The sequence below is a fragment of the Ranitomeya imitator genome, chromosome 5 (assembly GCF_032444005.1).
Source record: "Ranitomeya imitator isolate aRanImi1 chromosome 5, aRanImi1.pri, whole genome shotgun sequence".
Classification (NCBI taxonomy): domain Eukaryota; kingdom Metazoa; phylum Chordata; class Amphibia; order Anura; family Dendrobatidae; genus Ranitomeya; species Ranitomeya imitator.
This window is the reverse complement of record NC_091286.1, coordinates 294,524,982-294,548,955: the sequence shown is the minus strand read 5'-3', so window position 1 is coordinate 294,548,955 and position 23,974 is coordinate 294,524,982. Positions and strand designations below refer to the sequence as shown.

Genomic DNA, 23,974 nt, shown 5'->3' with positions numbered 1-23,974 from the left:
AAAAAAGATTTTTTATTTTCACGGCTCTGCGTTATAAACTGTAGTGAAACACTAGGGGGTTCAAAGTTCTCACAACACATCTAGATTAGTTCCCTGGGGGGTCTAGTTTCCAATATGGGGTCACTTGTGGGGGGTTTCTACTGTTTAGGTACATTAGGGGTTCTGCAAACGCAATGTGACGTCTGCAGACCATTCCATCTAAGTCTGCATTCCAAATGGCGCTCCTTCCCTTCCGAGCTCTGCCATGCGCTCAAACGGTGGTTTCCCCCAACATATGGGGTATCAGCGTACTCAGGACATATTGGACAACAACTTTTGGGGTCGAATTTCTCCTCTTACCCTCGGGAAAATACAAAACTGGGGGCTAAAAAATAATTTTGGGGGTAAAGATTTTTTTTTTTAATTTTCACGGCTCTGCGTTACAAACTGTAGTGAAACACTTGGGGGTTCAAAGCTATCACAACACATCTAGATGAGTTCCTTAGGGGGTCTAGTTTCCAAAATGGTGTCACTTGTGGGGGGTTTCTACTGTTTAGGTACATTATGGGTTCTGCAAACGCAATGTGACACCTGCAGACCATTCCATCTAAGTCCTCATTCCAAATGGAGCTCCTTCCCTTCCGAGCCCTCCTATGCGCCCAAACAGTGGTTCCCCCCCACATATGGGGTATCAGCGCACTCAGGACAAATTGGGCAACAAATTGTGGGGTTGAATTTCTCCTCTTACCCTCAGGAAAATACAAAACTGGGGGCTAAAAAATAATTTTTGTGGGAAAAAATTTTTGTTTTATTTCTACGGCTCTCCATTATAAACTTCTGTGAAGCCCTTGGTGGGTCAAAGCGCTCAGCACACATCTAGATAAGTTCCTAAGGGGGTCTACTTTCCAAAATGGTGTCACTTGTGGGGGGTTTCTACTGTTTAGGTACATTAGGGGCTCTGCAAACGCAATGTGACACCTGCAGACCATTCCATCTAAGTCTGCATTCAAATGGCACTCCTTCCCTTCTGAGCTCTCCCATGTGCCCAAACAGTGGTTCCCCCCACATATGGTGTATCATCGCACTCAGGACAAATTGGGCAACAAATTTTGGGGTCCAATTTCTCCTGTTACCCTCAGGAAAATACAAAACTGGGGGCTAAAAAAATAATTTTTGTGGGAAAAAAATTTTGTTTTATTTTTACGGCTCTGCATTATAAACTTCTGTGAAGCACTTGGTGGGTCAAAGTGCTCACCACACCTCTAGATAAGTTCCTTAGGGGGTCTACTTTCCAAAATGGTGTCATTTGTGGGGGGTTTCAATGTTTAGGCACATCAGTGGCTCTTCAAAAGCAACATGGCGTCCCATCTCAATTCCTGTCAATTTTGCTTTGAAAAGTCAAACGGCGCTCCTTCCCTTCCGAGCTCTCCCATCCGCCCAAACAGTGGTTTACCCCCACATATGGGGTATCAGCGTACTCAGGACAAATTGTACAACAACTTTTGGGGTCCAATTTCTTCTCTTACCCTTGGAAAATAAAAAATTGGGGGCAAAAAGATAATTTTTGTGAAAAAATATGATTTTTTATTTTTACGGTTCTACATTATAAACTTCTGTGAAGCACTTGGTGGGTCAAAGTGCTCACCACACCTCTAGATAAGTTCCTTAGGGGGTCTACTTTCCAAAATGGTGTCACTTGTGGGGGGGTTTCAATGTTTAGGCACATCAGTGGCTCTTCAAACGCAACATGACGTCCCATCTCAATTCCTGTCAATTTTGCATTGAAAAGTCAAACGGCACTCCTTCCCTTCCAAGCTCTCCCATCCGCCCAAACAGTGGTTTACCCCCACATATGGGCTATCAGCGTACTCAGGACAAATTGTACAACAACTTTTGGGGTCCAATTTCTTCTCTTACCCTTGGGAAAATAAAAAATTGGGGGTGAAAAGATAATTTTTGTGAAAAAATATGATTTTTTATTTTTACGGTTCTACATTATAAACTTCTGTGAAGCACTTGGTGGGTCAAAGTGCTCACCACACCTCTAGATAAGTTCCTTAGGGGGTCTACTTTCCAAAATGGTGTCACTTGTGGGGGGTTTCAATGTTTAGCCACATCAGGGGCTCTCCAAACGAAACATGGCGTCCCATCTCAATTCCAGTCAATTTAGCATTGAAAAGTCAAATGGCACTCCTTCGCTTCCGAGCTCTGCCATGCGCCCAAACAGTGGTTTACCCCCACATGTGGGGTATTGGCATACTCAGGACAAATTGTACAACAATGTTTGGGGTCCATTTTCTCCTGTTACCCTTGGTAAAATAAAACAAATTGGAGCTGAATTAAATTTTTTGTGAAAAAAAGTTAAATGTTCATTTTTATTTAAACATTCAAAAAATTCCTGTGAAGCACCAGAAGGGTTAATAAACTTCTTGAATATGGTTCTGAGCACCTTGAGGGGTGTAGTTTTTAGAATGGTGTCACACTTGGGTATTTTCTATCATATTGACCCCTCAAAATGACTTCAAATGAGATGTGGTCCCTAAAATAAAATGGTGTTGTAAAAATGAGAAATTGCTGGTCAACTTTTAACCCTTATAACTCCCTAACAAAAAAAAATTTTGGTTCCAAAATTGTGCTGATGTAAAGTAGACATGTGGGAAATGTTACTTATTAAGTATTTTGTGTGACATATCTCTGTGATTTAATTGCATAAAAATTCAAAGTTGGAAAATTGCGAAATTTTCATAATTTTCGCCAAATTTCCGTTTTTTTCACAAATAAACGCAGGTACTATCAAAGAATTTTTACCATTGTCATGAAGTACAATATGTCACGAGAAAACAATGTCAGAATCACCAGGATCCATTGAAGCGTTCCAGAGTTATAACCTCATAAAGGGACAGTGGTCAGAATTGTAAAAATTGGCCTGGTCATTAACGTGCAATCCACCCTTGGGGGTAAAGGGGTTAACCTCCGTGCAAGGGGTGTAAAGGGTAACGTCCATCTTTATTATACTTGCTGAGTTTTCCATGTATGCAGATGCCCCCCCAGTGTGTGCTTACCTGAAGGTCAATGACCCATATATTAATGTCTCTAGGCTACCTGAGTCCAAAACAGCCTCCGCCTGGTGTCTGTTGACGCACACCTGGGGCTCACTAGTTTTAGTGACGCTGCCGGAGTTGTGACCGTCTGGGCATACATCGACACCCAGCGATCAAAGTCACTGTCCATGGGTTCATAGGTCAGGGGGGAGTTGGCAGCGACATGTCGTTGCCCTTGGCACCACCAGCACCTGATATCAGTACCACTAGTCCATGAGACCGGTTTAGGGAAAACTCGTCTCCTGTTATCCTCATTCCGAGGCCCCACCTCATTATTAGGCTTGGTTCTGTCTGACCCCAGTAGAGGGTCGTGTCCCTTTTTCAAGCTCACTGAGATGAAGAGGCTGGTGCAATACCCGCAGTTGCGCAGAGTCCCATACCAAGTTCTGGGTAGAAATATAACGCTCGATTAGGCTAAGTACCTGGTTTAGGTAGCCTGGGTCCCCTTGTCCCACCCAGTGCGATATGGATACCGGTAGAGTTCGCACCAATCTGTCGACTACTACCCTGTCTACCATTTGGGCTGGGCTCAAAGTCTCAGGTTGGAGCCATTTTTTTACTATATGCAACAAGTCGTATACCTGAGACCTAGTGGATCGGGCCTCCACAAAGGACAACTGGCATACTCTCTGCATCTGTACATATGTATTAACCCCCATCCAGGCAAGTATCTCATCTATGAGTTTCCCATAGTATTGTGCGTCCTCCTGGATGGGCTCAAAATAGGCTTTCTGGGCGTCGCCCATCAGGAATGGGGACTCCACTTCAGCTCACTGGAAATATGGCAAACTGCTGCTCCGCGTTTTTTTTCAAACACTGTGAGGAAGGCTTCCATGTTGTCCTCCGGACTCCTCTTCCTCAGTGCTGACCTGATTTTGTCCCGGGTCTCGGGATGGACTGGGATTGCTGGTGGGGGTGTCTCTCGTAGTGCCGCAATATGCTGTACTAACAGGTGGTTAATCTGCTGCTATTATGCCCTGGATTGGACCGTCTGCTGTAGGAGTTCCTCTATCTTGTCCGTGAGCCTGAGTTATAGCATTGTAACCTTAATCAAGGACATGCCGTTTTCTTTGAGGTATGTTGTAGTTCACATTTCCCACATTCTCCGCCATATGTAAGGCAGCAGCTTTATGTCCGTGAGGTCATGATGCAGTGACCCAAGAAAGTTCAACTTACCATATATACTTGTGTATAAGCCGACCCGAGTATAAGCCAAGGCACCTAATTTTGCCTTGGAAAACTTATTGACTCGAGTATAAGCTGGGTATGCATTGTCCCCTAATCCCTATTCTGGTATGCATGGTTTCTCATCCCCATCCTGGTATGCATGGCTCCTTATCCCCATCCTTGTATGCATGGTTCCTTATTCCCATCCTTGTATGCATGACTCCTCCAAAAAAAGTGCTGAAAATTCTGCTTATACACGAGTATATACGGTAAATGTCTTAGTTTGTCAACCTATGAAATAAATTCAAACTTTACCATCCGGTTTTTCATTAGCTTGTTTCGGTGGGCGACAACACCACTGTATAACTTAAGTGTGGCAATGGATTAGCTCTGGCTCTGGTCTATGTTCAGTCTCACACAGACAGGCATACACACCACCTCCTGCTCTGTTGCTTGAAAAACCAACACTGACACATCCAACCCTTACCTGAAAGTTTAAATGGGAATCGTGGCCTTGGGCCACTTCCAAGACCTGACTGGAGGGAGAGATCCGTCCAACTACCTTCTCACAGATCTCTTCAAAAATAAAAGCCTTTGTCAGGTTTCCTAAATCTGATTCATCGCTTGACCAAGTCCACACTCGCTTTTATTTCACGTTCTAAAGCTGTGGCTGCAATTGCAATGCGCCCCTCGTATATGATTCCCCTCACTGCCTCACACAGTGTAAAGGACCATTACTCCCTTTCTACCCTTCCTATTCAAATCTCATGTATACTAAGGGTAAGAAAAGTGCACGGCCAAATTTCACAATTGTGGAGATTTGCAATCAAGGTTTTGGTCAAATGCAGTTGTCTGTGTATAACGAGCTTGGCATTCAGAGAACTAGATTTGCATGAGAGAAAATAGCGATTTACCAAAATGGCAGAAAACAACTCACTAAGTTTCACATTACTAAAGTCAGGGTCTCTGTCCTTAAATTATGCTGCTCTCAGAAGGGGTAGCCAAAACCTGTTGACAGATTCCTTTTCATCTCCTCTTCGTTCACATTGGTGCAGTTTATGTGGAGGTCCAAGGGTATGACTAGCAGATATCAGACATTTATGGAATGTCCTATAATTGTATCTATATACATAACTGTCTAAAGGGTACTTCCGTCTGTCTGTCTGTCCTTCTGTCACGGTTATTCGTTCGCTGATTGGTCTCGGCAGCTGCCTGTCATGGCTGCTGCGACCAATCAGCGACGGCCACAGTCCGATTAGTCCCTCCCAGACTCCCCTGCACTCACTGCCCGGCGCCCGCTCCGTAATCCCCTCCGCTCACCGCTCACACAGGGTTAATGGCAGCGGTAACGGCCCGCGGTGTAACGCGCTCCGTTACCGCTGCTATTAACCCTGTGTGTCCCCAACTATTGACTATTGATGCTGCCTATGCAGCATCAATAGTAAAAATATGTCATGTTAAAAATAATAATTAAAAAAACCTGCTATACTCACCCTCCGCCGCCTTTCTCGCTCCTCTCCACGCTCCCGCGACCACTCTATTGCAATCGCCAGCTTCCACTCCCTTCCCAGGGCTGGTGTGCGACAAGGACCTGCCGTGACGTCACGGTCATGTGACTGCGACGTCATCATAGGTCCTGCTCACACAAGCCCTGGGACGGGACCGCAAGCTGCTGCTTGCAATGGAGTGGTCCCGGGAGCGTGGAGAGGAGCGAGAAAGGAGGCGGAAGGTAAGTATAGCAGGACTTCACCGGGCTATAGGTGAGTATATGTTTTGTTTTTTTTAAAGTCTCTATACTACGTGGCTCTGTGCTGGCCAAAATACTACGTGGCTCTGTGCTGGGCAATATACTACGTGACTGGGCAATATACTACGTGGCTCTGCTATATACTATGTGGCTGGGCAATATACTATGTGGCTCTGCTATATACTATGTGGCTGGGCAATATACCGTACTACGTGGGCTGTGCTATATACTATGTGGCTGAGCAATACGTGACTGGGCAATATACTACAAGGTAGAAGGGACAGCGCTCCAGTCGACACCTGACTGGAGCGCTGTCCCTTCTACCTTGAAGCTGCTACAATATCCAGGAAGGGTTCCCTGGACGTGGAACGAGCGCCCTAAGAAAGTGAGTGCTGTCAGCCTCTTTTTACTCTATGGGCAATATACTACATCGCTGGGCAATATACTATGTGACTGGGCAATATACTACGTTGCTGGGCAATATACTACGTGGCTGGGCAATATACTACGTGGCTGGGAAATATACTACGTGGCTGGGCAATATACTGCGTGGCTGGGCAATATACTACGTGGCTGGGCAATATACTACGTGACTGGGCAATATACTACGTGGCTGGACAATATACTACGTGGCTGGGAAATATACTACGTGGCTGGGCAATATACTACGTGGCTGGGCAATATACTACGTGACTGGGCAATATACTACGTGGCTGGACAATATACTACGTGGCTGGGAAATATACTACGTGGCTGGGCAATATACTTCGTGACTGGGCAATATACTACGTGGCTGGGCAATATACTACGTGGACATGCATATTCTAGAATACCCGATGCGTTAGAATCGGGCCACCATCTAGTTTATAATAATTAGTGATGAGCGAATATACTTGTTACTCGAGATTTCTCAAGCATGCTCGGGGGTCCTCCGAGTATTTTTTAGTGCCTGGAGATTTAGTCTTGCCGCAGCTGAATGATTTACATCTGTTAGCCAGCTTGATTACATGTGGGGATTCCCTAGCAACCAGGCAACCCCCATATGTACTTATGCTTGCTAACAGATGTAAATCATTCAGCTGCGGCAAGAAAAATGAAAACTCCGAGCACTAAAAAATACTCGGAGGACACCCGAGCGTGCTCGAGAAATCTCGAGGAACAAGTATATTCGCTCATCACTAATAATAATCTCTGGGGGCAGATTCTCAGGGAGATCAGTGTCCGGCCTTTAGATCTTAACAGCTCATTTACATATAAGAAAAACAAGGATATCTCTAGAATAAGACATCAGATCGCAGATATCCACTTCCTATGACCTGCATGTCCATATAGACAGCTTAGGAGGGTTAAGCCTACTAATAAATTCCCTTTAATATAAGTATTTTCTTATTGGTAACTCTTTTCTTCAATCATTACTCAGGTTTTGTTTGTAATGACATTTATGGTGCATCTGTTAGTTTAATTTTGGAGATCTCGCCTTAGCATGTGCTATTGCATGACATGTAAAGTTAATTTCCTCTGTTTCTGCAGGTCACAGATATTGCTGATGCCATGATCCTAAAGCAACTTTTTGAAAATCTCTTTCAAAATGGAGTTGTTGTTGTAGCAACATCAAACAGACCGCCAGATGGTAAATGTATTTAAAAGCAAATAATAAACTAATTCTGCAATTTGATTTTTATGGATTATTATAATATGCACATGTACCGTAGTCAAGAAGATATTAACCCCTTAGTGACCAGGCCAATTTTTTTGTTTTTTAATCCGACCATTGTCACTTTATGTGGTAATAACTCTAGGACACTTCAACAAATCCCAATGATTTTGAGATTGTTTTTTCGTGACATGTTATAATTGATGATAACTGTAAATTTAGTTCGATACTTTTTATAAATAAGCACAAAACATATCAGGAATTTGATAAAAATAGAAAAAAAATTAGCAATTGTCTAACTTTGAATGATTATCCCTTTAATCCAGATAGTCATACCATAGAAAAACATAATAACAATTCCCACATGTTTGCTTTACATCAGCACCATTTTGTAAAATGTTCTTTTGTTTTGTTAGCCTTTTAGCAGTAATTTTTAATTTTTTCAAGGAAATTTACATTTATTGTGTTAGGGACCTATCCAGGTTTGGAGTGACTTTGGGTGACCTATATATAGGGAAACCTCCAAAAGTGATACCATTTTAAAAACAACACTTCCTGACATATTGAAAACTGCATATATATAACTAATCCCACTCAAATTATAGTGGGAAGAACGAAGAGATCCCATAATAAAAACCAAATGTTTATTAATATTATTTTAAAAATTAACAATAAAAAAGCAAAATTACCGTAGGGGACACCAAAAGACAAGGCAAAATATTAATGATCCATACTCAGTAACACTCAGATATTATCAGTGGGTATTGAACTCCAGAATAATAATGACAGGTAATTAGCACAATGGCTTAATATATCCAGTATATATAGCGGTTACAGATCCCCATATACCCACCATGGGGCAACATCACGATCACTAACACACAGTGGCTAAGTCTTAGATTAACAGTGGTTACAGGAAATCCTGAACTAACCGCGCTGGAGCAACCTAACTGACCATAACATCCATAGATAAATAAAGAGATGGTGTTACCTTGTACTAGATGGCGTCCCCTCACCCCGACGCGCGTTTCGCCTCCTGCTTCTTCCGGGGGCGTATATTGAAAACTGCAGTCAGGTAGTTTATTAACCCTTCAGGTGATTTTCAGGAATTAATGCAAAGTGACATGATGGGAATGAAAAAGTGTATTTTTACCACCTAAATGCCGCTAACTTCTGAACAGGCTGCTATGGCCGACAGACTGTAAGGCCGCTATTTGGTCAGGAATTGCCATGGCAAACATCAGGACCACACAATCATGATTTGAGGGCACCAATTGGGATAAAGAGGAAGCCCCCACACTCTGTTAACCATTTATAATGATGTAGTCACTTTTGACAGCAGCATCTAAGGGGTTAAACAGATATGGACGGTACTAACGCTGATCATGGCTGATACAACAAGTTGTCAGCTATAGTGGACAGCCGACAGCTGCTGGATTGTCACCCGTTGGAGGATGCTAGTCTCTTATATGTCAGGTCAGTAAAAAGACGTATTGTCAGTCACTAAGGGGTTACATTAGATTTTCTTCTATGTGCAAAGAAGATACCATTTTTATATTAGTAGAAATGTAAAGCTATGTGTATTAGTACAGTACTGTATATAGTGACAGCTCAGTGAACAAAACATTGGGGCCCATGATCAGGAAATGTCCCATTTCTCAATCACACTGAAAACCTGTGATTAATTCTCAAGAAGCGGGCGGACAAACAAAAACACAGACATTGTGCTCTCCTTAGACAAGAATTGGTTATCATCAGTCAGGATGTGGACCAGGAGCCGATATCTTAGTACATCAGTATGTCAGGGTGCACTGCAGAAGTCTTGATAAATAAGAATCAACACTATAGATATTGACTCTTTGCATATACTCAATGTATTTATCAATATATCAATAAAAGTATTACAACTTATGAAATGATTGTAATTGTAAAGAAAAAGGAGAAAGAGAGGTCGCAATCCAAACAGCAAAAAAAGTGAGAATAATTTATTCCATGCCAAATGTACGCAGCGTTTTGGCTCAAGGTGTAAGAAAGGCTATGGAATACATTGTTGCTAGTTCTAATAGGTGGCACTAGTCCTCTTCCTCTCTGAAGAGACAATCTGCATCAGATCACCAAACAAATTTAAATATTAGATAACAGAAGTAAAAATATCTTGTGTTATCTTTAAATAAAAGATAACACAAGAAAAAAATGCAGTTTTTAACCCCTTCCCAACCTTTGATGCCACGTAGTCGTCATGAAAGTCGGTGCCAATCCGACCCATGATGCCTATGTGGCATCATGGAAAGATCGCGTCCCTGCAGATCGGGTGAAAGGGTTAACTCCAATTTCACCCGATCTGCAGGGACAGGGGGAGTGGTAGTACAGCCCTCGGGGGTGGCTTCACCCCCCCCCCCCCCCCCATGGCTACGATCGCTCTGATTGGCTGTTGAAAGTGAAACTGCCAATCAGAGCGATTTGTAATATTTCACCTATTAAAACTGGTGAAATATTACATTCCAGCCATGGCCGATGCTGCAATATCATCGGCCATGGCTGGAAACACTGGTCTGCCCCCCCACCGCCACCGATCCCCCCCCAGTCCTCTGATCAGTCCTGTACACTGCTCCGCTCCCCTCCGTCCTCCTGTCCGCTCCCCCGTCTCTTGTCCGCTCCCCCCGTGCTCCAATCCCACCCCCCGTGCTCCAATCCAACCCCCCTGCACTCCGATCCACCCCCACGTGCTCCAATCCACCCCCCATGCTCCAATCCACCCCCCCATGCTCCGATCCACCCCCCCGTGCTCCAGTCCACCCCCCGCGCTCCAATTCACCCCCCGCGCTCCGATCCACCACCCTCCCCCCCACCCCATCATACTTACCGAGCCTCCCGGGGTCCGTCCGTCTTCTCCATGGGCACCGCCATCTTCCAAAATGGCGGGCGCATGCGCAGTGCGCCGGCGGAATCTGTAGATTCGTTCCAATGTGCATTTTGATCACTGTGATAGGTTTTATCACAGTGATCAAAATAAAAAAAATAGTAAATGACCCCCCCCCTTTGTCACCCCTATAGGTAGGGACAATAATAAAATAAAGAATTTTTTTTCACTAAGGTTGGGGTTAGAACTAGGGTTAGGGTTCGGAATTCGGTATGTGCACACGTATTCTGGTCCTCTGCGGATTTTTCTGCAGCGAATTTGATAAATCCGCAGTGCTAAACCGCTGTGGATTTATGGCGGATTTACCGCGGTTTTTCTGCGCATTTCACTGCGGTTTTACAACTGCGATTTTCTATTGGAGCAGTTGTAAAACCGCTGCGGAATCCGCAGAGAGAAGTGACATGCTGCGGAATGTAAACCGCTGCGTTTCCGTGCAGTTTTTCTGCAGCATGTGTACAGCGATTTTTGTTTCCCATAGGTTTACATTGAACTGTAAACTCGTGGGAAACTGCTGCGGATCCGCAGCGTTTTCCGCAGCGTGTGCACATACCTTTAGAATTAGGCTATGTGCACACGGTGCGGATTTGGCTGCGGATCCGCAGCGGATTGGTCGCTGCGGATTCGCAGCAGTGTTCCATCAGGTTTATAGTTCCATGTAAACCTATGGAAAACCAAATCCGCTGTGCCCATGGTGCTGAAAATACCACGAGGAAACGCTGTGCTGTATTTTCCGCAGCATGTCAATTCTTTGAGCGGATTCCGAAGCGTTTTACACCTGTTCCTCAATACGAATCCGCAGGTGAAATCCGCACAAAAAACAAAAACGCAGTGCCTTTTACCCACGGATTTTTCAAAAATGGTGCTGAAAAATCTCACACGAATCCGCAACGTGGGCACATAGCCTTAGGGTTAGGGTTGGAATTAGGGTTGTGGTTAGGGTTGTGATTAGGGTTATGGCTACAGTTGGGATTAGGGGTGTGTTGGGGTTGGTGTTGGAGGTAGAATTGAGGGGTTTCCACTGTTTAGGCACATCAGGGGTCTCCAAACGCAACGTGGCGCCACCATTGATTCCAGCCAATCTTGTATTCAAAAAGTCAAATGGTGCTCCCTCACTTCCGAGCCCCGACGTGTGCCCAAACAGTGGTTTACCCCCACATATGGGGTACCAGCATACTCGGGACAAACTGCGCAACAATTATTGGGGTCCAATTTCTCATGTTACCCTTGAGAAAATAAAAAAATGCTTGCTAAAACATCATTTTTGAGGAAAGAAAAATAATTTTTTATTTTCACGGCTCTGCGTTGTAAACGTCTGTGAAGCACTTGGGGGTTCAAAGTGCTCACCACATATCTAGATAAGTTCCTTGGGGGGGTCTAGTTTCCAAAATGTGGTCACTTGTGGGGGGTTTCTACTGTTTAGGCACTCCAGAGGTTCTGCAAACGCAACGTGACGCCCGCAGACCATTCCATCAAAGTCTGCATTTCAAAAGTCACTACTTCCCTTCTGAGCCCCGACGTGTGCCCAAACAGTGGTTTACCCCCACACATGGGATATCAGCGTACTCAGGAGAAACTGGACAACAACTTTTGGGGTCCAATTTCTCCTGTTACCCTTGGGAAAATAAAAAATTGCGGGCTAAAATATCATTTTTGAGAAAAGAATTTTTTTTTTTTTTCGCGGCTCTGCGTTATAAACTTCTGTGAAGCGCTTGGGGGTTCAAAGTACTCACCACACATCTAGTTTAGTTCCTTTGGGGGTCTAGTTTCCAAAATGAGGTCATTTGTGGGGAATCTCCAATGTTTAGGCACACAGGGGCTCTCCAAACGTGACATGGTGTCCGCTAATGATTGGAGCTAATTTTCCATTTAAAAAGCCAAATGGCGTGCCTTCCCTTCCGAGCCCTGCCGTGCGCCCAAATAGTGGTTTACCCCCACATATCGGGTATCAGCGTACTCAGGACAAACTGGACAACAACATTTGGGGTCCAATTTCTCCTATTACCCTTGGCAAAATAGGAAATTCCAGGCTAAAAAATCATTTTTGAGGAAAGAAAAGTTATTTTTTATTTTCATGGCTCTGCGTTATAAACTTCTGTGAAGCACCTGGGGGATTAAAGTGCTCAATATGCATCTAGATAAGTTCCTTGGGGGGTCTAGTTTCCAAAATGGGGTTACTTGTGGGGGAGCTCCAATGTTTAGGCACACAGGGGCTCTCCAAACGCGACATGGTGTCCGCTAACAATTGGAGCTAATTTTCCATTCAAAAAGTCAAATGGCGCTCCTTCCCTTCCGAGCCTTACCATGTGCCCAAACAGTGGTTTACCCCCACATATGAGGTATCGGCGTACTCGGGAGAAATTGCCCAACAAATTTTAGGATCCATTTTATCCTATTGCGCATGGGAAAATGAAAAAATTGAGGTGAAAAGAAATTTTTTGTGAAAAAAAAGTACTTTTTCATTTTTACGGATCAATTTGTGAAGCACCTGAGGGTTTAAAGTGCTCACTAGGCATCTAGACAAGTTCCTTGGGGGGTCCAGTTTCCAAAATGGGGTCACTTGTGGGGGAGCTCCAATGTTTAGGCACACAGGGGCTCTCCAAACGCGACATGGTGTCCGCTAACGATGGAGATAATTTTTCATTCAAAAAGTCAAATGGCGCTCTTTCCCTTCCGAGCCTTACCATGTGCCCAAACAGTGGTTTACCCCCACATGTGAGGTATCGGTGTACTCACGAGAAATTGCTCAACAAATTTTAGGATCCATTTTATCCTGTTGCCCATGTGAAAATGAAAAAATTGAGGCTAAAAGAATTTTTTTGTGAAAAAAAAGTACTTTTTCATTTTTACGGATCAATTTGTGAAGCACCTGGGGGTTTAAAGTGCTCACTATGCATCTAGATAAGTTCCTTGGGGCGTCTAGTTTCCGAAACAGGGTCACTTGTGGGGGAGCTCCAATTTTTAGGCACACGGGGACTCTCCAAACGTGACATGGTGTCCGCTAAAGAGTGGAGCCAAGTTTTCATTCAAAAAGTCAAATGGCGCTCCTTCCCTTCCAAGCCCTGCCGTGCGCCCAAACAGTGGTTTACCCCCACATATAAGGTATCAGCGTACTCAGGACAAATTGGACAACAACTTTCGAGGTTCAGTTTCTCCTTTTACCATTGGGAAAATTTAAAAAAAAGATCATTTTTGTGACTAAAAAGTTAAATATTCATTTTTTCCTTCCATGTTGCTTCTGCTGCTGTGAAGCACCTGAAGGGTTAATAAACTTCTTGAATGTGGTTTTGTGCACCTTGAGGGGTGCAGTTTTTAGAATGGTGTAACTTTTGGGTATTTTCAGCCATATAGACCCCTCAAACTGACTTCAAATGTGAGGTGGTCCCTAAAAAAAATGGTTTTGTAAATTTCGTTGTAAAAATGAGAAATCGCTGGTCAAATTTTAACCCTTATAACTTCCTAGCAAAATAAAATGTTGTTTCCAAAATTGTGCTGATGTAAAGTATACATGTGGGAAATGTTATTTATTAACTATCTTGTGTCACATAACTTTATGGTTTTACAGAATAAAAATTCAAATTGTGAAAATTGCAAAATTTTCTACATTTTCGCCAAATTTCCATTTTTATCACAAATAAACGCAGAATTTATTGACCTAAATTTACCACTAACATGAAGCCCAATATGTCACGAAAAAACAGTCTCAGAACCGCTAGGATCCATTGAAGCCTTCCTGAGTTATTACATCATAAAGGGACACTGGTCAGAATTGCAAAAAACGGCCAGGTCATTAAGGTCAAAATAGGCTGCGTCATGAAGGGGTTAAATTAAGGTCTTTTTTATTAAGGGAAAAAGAGTTCCAAACCGACAGGGCCCTGTGTGAGAGTGATTTCTCCCTAAACCTAAACTGTTGGGCCACCTTAGCAGCATCAACTGTAATCAAGCGTTGAGTCTTTTACAACGCTTCGGAGGAATTTTGGCCTGCTCATCTTTGCAGAATTGAGGTAATTGAGCCATAGGAAATCAGGAAGGGGGCAAACACTTTTTCACACAACTTCATATATGTGTATGTACCATATTTTCCAGCGTATAAGATGACTTTTTAACCCCTGAAAATCTTCTCAAAAGTTGGGGGCCGTCTTATACGCCGGGTACGGTATGTGCGGAGCTCTGAGGTCGCCACATATGATGCAGGGAGCGGCCCCGGATGGTTCCCAGGGTCTGGAGGAGAGGAGACTCTCCTTCAGGCCCTGAGATCCATATTCGTGTAAAAAAATATATATATATGGATATAGTTGCCTTCTGACGGCCCCCGGAGTACTCCTGGTTCTCCGCGGTGCATGCGAAGGCTTCCGTCCCCAGGGATGCATTGCACGCCACGAAGGACCTTTGTGACTAATGTCGGCGCACCTACCGATATCGATGGGTTTGGCCAACACTGATCTGTATGGGAGCGCAGGCCAACTTATCATCGGAGGACATGCCAATCTAGCTTCTCTGATTTCGGACTTCTGATCGCTTTGTTCTCCCAGAGATAAGCTGCTGCCTGACATATGTCAGCTACTTTCTCATAATAAACCCAAGGCACTCGGCCAGACAAGCCCTCCTGTGTGTGGGAGAGTCAGTTGAGAGGCTGTCGGCCATATGATTAGTTGAAGTATCATCCTTGAATGTGTGTGGTGGGCTTAACACAAAGTACAAATTGTAATGCATCTACAAAGGTGTCTTGGGCATAGTCCACTGTGTAGTGTCGGAGATTGAGCAGATTTGTGAATATGAAAAGAGCTCAGTTTCCTACATTGCATTCAGTGTATCATTTTCCTTAAACTTGTACTCTCTAAGACTTAGTTATAAGGTTCTTTCATCTTGGCGATGATACTAATGTTCGGTATAAACACTCCGTCTCCCGTGACACTATTGGGCTACCATCGTTTAGAAAACATTCTTATAAGATAGCAAGTTACAAAGTGAACCCTGATCTTTCATAGTGTTCATTAAACAATAGGATTTTCATAGGTGCTGTATGAAAACAGCACAAGTTTTACATTTTATTCCCTTTTATATTCTTCTAGTTCTCAAATAATAGCTTTATAAATCTTGCAAATAAGATATTCTTGATATTTGAAGATTGGAGCAGAATGGTGTACTTCATTACCTTTGTAATTAGCATCATATTTAAATTATAGTAAAAAAAAATCTCCTCTTAAGATTAATCAATACAGCCTTCTTTCTTAAGTGTCATAGAGCAACTGTGGTCTCTCGAACTGAACTACTGAATATATTATGCTCGTTGTATTTTTTTTATAAGATACAGAGTTATTTTGGGTTTTATTTCAATGTACTCAACATCAATGTATACAAATGACCTAGGAGATACTGTGTGCTGGACAGGACGTTTACAGGGAACCTGTCAACTCAAAAAGCACCATCATCCTTTAGCTATGAGATCAAACTGCAGGTTAATAGTGTTTTGAAGCCGTGCGGCCACCACAGTGAAATCTTGACTTTTGTGAGGGAGTGAACTTTATTCCTCTTCCTTTCAGTCATAAAGGTGTGCCAACAAGGCCTCAGTCCCTGCTCAGTGTACATAGTGAGTGGGTCAGTAATCACGCCCCGACACTGACTGACAGCCAGCTCTGCAATGCATCAGTATTTTTCCTGCTGTCAGTCAGTGTCAGGTCGTGGTTACCAATGTGCTCACTATCTACTAAGCAGTGACTGAACCCACACTGTTTGCTCCTCTCATGACTGACAGCCAGAGTCTGCCAGGAAGAATAAGGTTAGTCTCCTCCTGGTGGCTGAGCTTTCAGTGCAGTTTTTAAACTTGCATATTGTCCCCATATCTGCAGGTTAATAGCATTTTGGGGCATGAAAGGTTCTTTGTAAAGCATATCTCCTTAGTTGACTCTTGATATATATTGTAGCGGTAGCACACACTTGCTTCAGAGGCTCATTAAGAAATTCTATTATACTTGACTAGGAACATGGCCCCACAAACAGTCCTTATTCTTAGTCAAAAAGGAGATCACCTGACTGGGCCCAATTGTAATTCATTGAGGTAGTTTGTGTGCTGGTTTTGCCCATTAAATTGTGTTTTTATTATAGAGCCAAGCGTGTATATTTTTGATCTGGCTGCCATCTGGCTGCCTGTTTTATTTATGAAAAGGAAGCAGACACATATTAAAGCACCGTTCCATCATTTTTTTTAATTGCAGCGCTGAAGTGATGCTGCTAATCCAGGATCCGTAAGGTTTCTACTTATTAGCGGCCATCTTCATCTTTTATTAGTGCCGCTCTGGACGGTCTTCAGCAGTTTGTGTTCTTCCAGATCACTCCAGTGTTTGCAGGCTGATCCAGAAGCCACAACTCTATGTAAGTCTTCGAGAGCCAGAACGTGGCTCTTGCATACTTATACGGGGAGCTTGTGACCGGTACCTCTGACTTCCGGTCAGTGAGAAGTTGCAGTCACATGATTGCGGCATGGGCTGATAAGTCTAAGATTAGGGTCAGGGAGCTTAGATTAGTAGCACCACTCCAGCAGTGATGTAAAAAACAAAAAACACTTGAGTGGCGCTTTAACCCCTTAATGACTGCTGATATTCCTTTTAACGGCGGCAGTTAAGGATAATAATAAGGTTATAGCACCCCCCAGTGTCAGGGGTAGCTGAGACCTCAGAGAACATGATTAGGCTCGATTTTTACCGCCCCCAGTGTTGCCATCACCGTTATTCAGGGAATAATGGCGACCGCAGAAAAAAAAATTCTGATTTCCCATTTAATTTCTCTCCCCTCTGATATGATATAGCACATCAGAGAAGAGCGAAATGGGGTCCCCCGAGATCCCCACCCAGGTACTTCTGGTTTCCTTGGACCCTCCTGCATCCCCTGATCCTGTCCCCCAGCCGTCGTCGTCTTCTTCCGGGAAGAAGATGGCGGGCACATGCCACGATTTGTCGACTGGCACCTGGCAACAATAGGAAATTTTTCCTATTGGTTCATTTTGATCACTGTGATATGCCTCAATCATAGGGTGCCTTAACACTGCACGATCCTAGCGCTGGTTCCCCATCATCTTGGAGCATAAACAGGCTGCTGATTACCCAACTAACGAACAAAATACTTGTTAGACGGGTGACGTGATCTTTTGATTTGCTCAAAAGGTCATAGTTTACGGCAGCGGTTCATCCTGTGAAAATAGAATACGTGCTGCTGAGAATGAGCGCTCTTTTACGGATTGTCCAGTGCACATCTGAAGCTCTGTCTTTCAATCTGATCCTTAGATAAACATGCATCTCCTGACATAGATTGGGTAGTGTTTTTAACGATGATAGAAATGTTCATAACAACATTTTTGCTCTTTCAGATCTTTATAAGAATGGACTTCAGAGAGTTAACTTTGTGCCATTCATTGCTGTTTTAAAGGTAAGCCAAACCACATAATCAATTTTTCTCTCTGTTAATTTGCACATTTAAAGGGAACCCGTCACCAGTTTTGTCACATAGCAGCTAAAAATATAATCGTAGCATCTATTCAGCACTGCCTAAATCCTTATATAACCCTGTGACTCCTCCTTTATAGCCCCAAAACCTTTATTTCCCCGGCGCTGTATGCAAATCGGGTCTCTCAGGTCCAATGGGCATGACTTTGGTCCTCTCCACCCCTCCCCCGACTGCTGCTCACTGTCCTTCACATGGATGACTCCTCATTCTTCATCTTCATCTCCGTGAGATATTTTGTGTATGCGCAGACAAATCGTGTCTCTCGTTTGCTTTGCCCAACTGCAGGCAAAGCCAAAAAGCAGAAGTGCACATGCAACAGTGTGGCTAAACTGCTGCCAGCATTCACATGTTTATCAGTACAGTAGCGATGAGAGTCCACTTAACTCACGGACGGGGTGTGTGTCTCCAGAAGTATGAGCTGGGCACAGTGTATTGGGCACCACAAAATATCAGACACTACAATGTCACAATGTACTGGTCACTACAATGTACTAGGCAATACAAGGTACTGGGCACTACAAAAAATGTGGGCACCATAAAGTCACAATGTATTGGGCATCACAATGTACTGGGCGCTACAATGGTAGATTGCAATTTTTACTCAGCAACATCCACTGCTGCTTGTTCATGGAAAACATCCATGAAGTCAAAATTGTCACTACATCTGTAGATAAATTCCCAAAGGGGTGTAATTTAGAAAATGGGGTCACTTGAGGAAGGCTTCTGCTCTTCTGGCACTTAGGGTTCTGTATATGAAGTCCGTAAACTATTACATGAAAATTTGTTCTCCTAGAGTCAAATAGTGCTCCGTCCCTCCTGAGTCTCGCCATGTGGCTAAGTAGTACAGTACAGCCACATATGGGTTTTTGCCACGTTCAGAGGAAATTGTGTGACAAAGTTTCTTGCCATTTTCCCCTTTTGAAAATGTAAAATCTGGGGCTAAAACAATTTTCTGGTAAAAAATGTATTTATTTTTTCTTCCCTTCCTAATGGTATAACATTGTTTGATCCACCTGTGGTATAAATATGATCACTACACCCATAGATGAATTAATTGAGAAATTGGGGCTTTCTGCTGCTCTGCACCCTAGGAACTCTACCAATGTGACATTGCATCGGCAAACCATAAGAGCAAAATTTGCACTGTAATATGCGCGCCTTCCCATTTTAGTTCTGTACTTAGCCCAATGTGTTACAATTCTGTGAGTTGCCTAAGGGTTATAAATACTCACTACTCCCCCGAGATGAATTCCTCAAGAGGTGTAGTTTCAAAAAATGAGGCCACTTATGGGGGTTTCTGTTATTTTGACATGTTAGGGGCTCTTCAAATATGACATGGCGTCCGCAACCTATGCCAGCCAAAATGGTGTCCCTTCCAAGCCATGCCATCCGCCCAAACTGTAGTTTTATACCAGATATTGGGTATCGACATATACGGGAGAAGTTGCACAACAAATTGTATGGTCCATTTTCTCCTGTTAACATTGTTAAAGTAAATAATTTGGAGCTAAAGCAACATTTGTGTAGCAAAAATGTGATTTTATTTTATTTTCACGGCTCAATGTTGTAAAATTCTGTGAAGTGCCTGCGGGTTCAAAGTGGTCACCACACATCTACATGAATTGCTTGAGAAGTGTAGTTTCCAATATGGGTTCACTTGTGGGGGGGTTCCACTGTTTAAGCACATGAAGGCCTCTTCAAATGTATATGCTATTGATTCCATTCAATTTTATAAGTCAAATGGTGCTGCTTTCCTTCCAAGCCCTGCCATTCACCCAAACAGTAGTTTTCCACCACATACAGTTAGGTCCATATATATTTGGACAGAGGCAACATTTTTCTAATTTTGGTTATAGACATTACCACAATGAATTTTAAACAAAACAATTCAGATGCAGTTGAAGTTCAGACTTTCAGCTTTCATTTGAGAGTATCCACATTAAAATTGGATGAAGGGTTTAGGAGTTTCAGCTCCTTAACATGTGCCACCCTGTTTTTAAAGGGACCAAAAGTAATTGGACAACTGATTCCAAGGCTATTTCATGGACAGGTGTGGGCAATCCCTTCGTTATGTCATTCTCAATAAAGTAGATAAAAGGTCTGGAGTTGATTTGAGGTGTGGTGCTTGCATTTGGAAGGTTTTGCTGTGAAGTAAACATGCAGTCAAAGGAGCTCTCCATGCAGGTGAAACAAGCCACCCTTAAGCTGCGAAAACAGAAAAAACTCATCCGAGAAATTGGTACAATATTAGGAGTGGCAAAATCTACAGTTTGGTACATCCTGAGAAAGAATGAAAGCACTGGTGAACTCATCAATGTAAAAAGACCTGGGCGCCCACAGAAGACAACAGTGGTGGATGATCGCAGAATAATCTCCATGGTGAAGAGAAACCCCTTCACAACAGCCAACCAAGTGAACAACACTCTCCTGGAGGTCGGCGTATCAATATCCAAATCTACCATAAAGAGAAGACTGCATCAAAGTAAATACAGAGGGTTCACTGCACGGTGCAAGCCACTCATAAGCATCAAGAATACAAAGGCTAGAGTGGACTTTGCTAGAAAACATCTATAAAAGCCAGCACAGTTCTGGAAGAACATTCTTTGGACAGATGAAACCAAGATCAACCTCTACCAGAATGATGGAAAGAGAAAAGTATGGCGAAGGTGTGGTACAGCTCATGATCCAAAGCATACCACATCATCTGTAAAACACGGCAGAGGCAGTGTGATGGCTTGGGCATGCATGGCTGCCAGTGGCACTGGGTCACTAGTGTTTATTGATGATGTGACACAGGACAGAAGCAGCCGAATGAATTCTGAGGTATTCAGAGCCATACTGTGTGCTCAGATCCAGCCAAATGCAGCCAAACCTATTGGTCGTCTTTTCATACTACAGATGGACAATGACCCAAAACATAAAGCCAAAGCAACCCAGGAGTTTATTAAAGCAAAGAAGTGGAATATTCTTGAATGGCCAAGTCAGTCACCTGATCTCAACCCAATTGAGCAGGATTTCACTTGCTAAAGACTAAACTTCAGACAGAAAGGCCCACAAACAAACAGCAACTGAAAACCACCGCAGTGAAGGCCTGGCAGAGCTTCAAAAAGGAGGAAACACAGCGTCTGGTGATGTCCATGAGTTCAAGACTTCAGGCAGTCATTGCCAACAAAGGGTTTTCTACCAAGTACTAAAAATGAACATGTTAAGGAGCTGAAACTCTTAAATCCTTCATCCAATGTTAATGTGGATACCCTCAAATGAAAGCTGAAAGTCTGAACTTCAACTGCATCTGAATTGTTTTGTTTAAAATTCATTGTGGTAATGGCTATAACCATAATTAGAAAAATTTTGTCTCTGTCCAAATATATATGGACCTAACTGTATGGGGTATTGGCGTACTTGGGATAAATTGCACAGCAAATTATATTGTGCATTTTCTCCTGTTACCTCTTTGAAAATAAAATAATTTGGTGGGAAAAAGTTCAATTTGAATGTTTTCTTTCCCCATTGCTTTAATTCCTGTGAAGCACCTGAAGGGTTAATAAACTTCTTGATTGTGGTTTTGTGCAGATTGAGGGGTGGAGTTTTTATAATTTGTCACTTTTGGATATTTTCTGTCATATAGGCCCCTCAAAGTCACTTCAAATGTGATGTGGTTTTCTAAATTTCATTGGAAAAATGAGAAATTGTTTAACTTTTCTAACTTCCTAACAAAAATAAATTATGTTTAAGAAATTATGCTGATGTAAAGTACACATGTGGGAAACATTATCTATCTCCTATTTTGTTTGATATAATTCTCTGATTTAAGGGCATAAAAAATAAAAAGTTGTGAAATTTTCAAATTTTTTGCAAAGTATCTGAAATTTTCACAAATAAACACAAAAAATATTGTCCTAAATTTACCACTAACATGAAATACAATATGTTATTAAAAAACAATCTCTAAATCACTGGGATCCGTTGAAGCGTTCCAGAGTTATCATATAAAGTGACAGTGGTCAGAATTGAAAAAAATAGCCTGGTTATAAAGGTGAAAACAGGCTCTGGCGTAAAATGATGAAGATAAGTAGTGTGCATTTACTTACATTGAAGATCCGCTATAAAGATGCTTAGAACTTCCTATGAGAAACCTACGTTCAGATGGGAATTGACGTCTACTTTTTTTCTTTATAAAACCTATTCCCATTTCTAGTTTTCCTTTGGATGTGCCAGCTTTAGTAATGTACAGTAAATTGTACTCTGTAAAAAGAAGTACTGATGTAATGTGAAACACTTTTTTTTATTCCTGCCTTCTTCTTAACTTTAATCACTTCCCAGAGAGAACTGTAAGCTGGTTAAAAGTACTTTTTACATTTTTTATCACAAGCCATCATGGAGGTCTGGAGAGAGAGTCTTTAATCCAATAAACATTTCATTGAGCTGATGAATAGAAAGCCAATGGAGAAGCTACAACAAGAGTGCGTCGAGGGTCACTTTAACCAGGTGGAGCTCCCTGGGATTTGACAAACGTACCAAGAAATTCCTCCTATTTCTAGCAATGTTTATGGAAGCATAATTGGTTTACCTGGAAAAACTTCATATCGGCCATAGACAAGAAGCCACTGCTATTGAAATAATCCAGTGTCAAGCTGGATGGACAGGGCATGCAGAGGCTGTGAGAAATTCACATAGCTAATAGCTTTGTCCAAAGCTGCTCTTACAAGGGAACAGATAATTAGATGTAATTAGGGTGTATGAATTGTTGTCTCTTTGCCCTCAGCTTGAATAATTTTGGAAGTAAAAACTGCTCATGGTGTAAATGCTTTGATGTATGAAGAGTCATTGTGGCTTGGCAGTATAAAGGCAGTGCTTTATTCTTTTTGCATAATGGCTGCAGTACATAAAGAGTGAATGGGCATTGCAACCCCCAAATCTGCTCAATGGCAAGGACCTCTGGATTTTCTTGAAACAGACTGTGGAAAAAGTTTTTTTTTCTCTTGTAGGTAATGAGGGAATGAATGTAAACTCGTGATTTTTCTTTTTACTATTTCTGCATGTTTTGTGTCCACTATTTAAACAGAACAACAATTTCCCTGTAAAGTCTAGCTAAAACAATGTGTAGAACTAATAAGAGCCTAAACTCAGATGTAGAAATGTCTTCACACAATGATTTAGAATCGTTTTATATGTGGACAGCATGGACTGACGTTTCATTTCATTGCGAAATGCAGGATGTGCAAATCAAAAAGTTGTTCAAGGATCTTAGTTGTGAAATTTTGAAACCCTACCCTCTCAGAAGAATTGGGGTCCTTTGACCAATGTTGTGCTGCTGTCAAAAGTAGAAGAATGTGGTCCACAACATGGACCGTGGCCTTGATAGTCCTTATAACGCAACAAAAGGAGAACCAAACACGGCCAATGGAATATTTCCATGGCTTGGAAGTAGCCATAAAATACTTAATGCCTATTAATGACTTTAGTTGCTTCTGTTACTTTTAGTCGCGATAGGTAGAGTATAAATATATACTTTACCAGTAAATTTTTACCTGTTACTTGCAACTAGACCAATGTATTGGTAACATAGTAACATAGTAACATAGTTAGTAAGGCCGAAAAAAGACATTTGTCCATCCAGTTCAGCCTATATTCCATCGTAATAAATCCCCAGATCTACGTCCTTCTACAGAACCTAATTGTATGATACAATATTGTTCTGCTCCAGGAAGACATCCAGGCCTCTCTTGAACCCCTCGACTGAGTTCGCCATCACCACCTCCTCAGGCAAGCAATTCCAGATTCTCACTGCCCTAACAGTAAAGAATCCTCTTCTATGTTGGTGGAAAAACCTTCTCTCCTCCAGACGCAAAGAATGCCCCCTTGTGCCCGTCACCTTCCTTGGTATAAACAGATCCTCAGCGAGATAT

The 23,974-nt window shown here is 42.5% G+C and overlaps 1 protein-coding gene across 2 annotated transcripts in view; it reads left to right on the top strand.

The window, feature by feature from the left end:
- AFG1L (AFG1 like ATPase) overlaps positions 1-23,974 on the top strand; it is a 228,107-nt gene that overhangs the window by 136,808 nt on the left and 67,325 nt on the right. For both annotated transcript variants that reach the window (XM_069726254.1, XM_069726253.1), the window contains exons 6-7: positions 7,525-7,624; positions 17,929-17,987. In XM_069726254.1, coding sequence (XP_069582355.1) covers positions 7,525-7,624; positions 17,929-17,987 — 159 coding nt within the window. The remainder of the gene's footprint in view (positions 1-7,524; positions 7,625-17,928; positions 17,988-23,974) is intronic.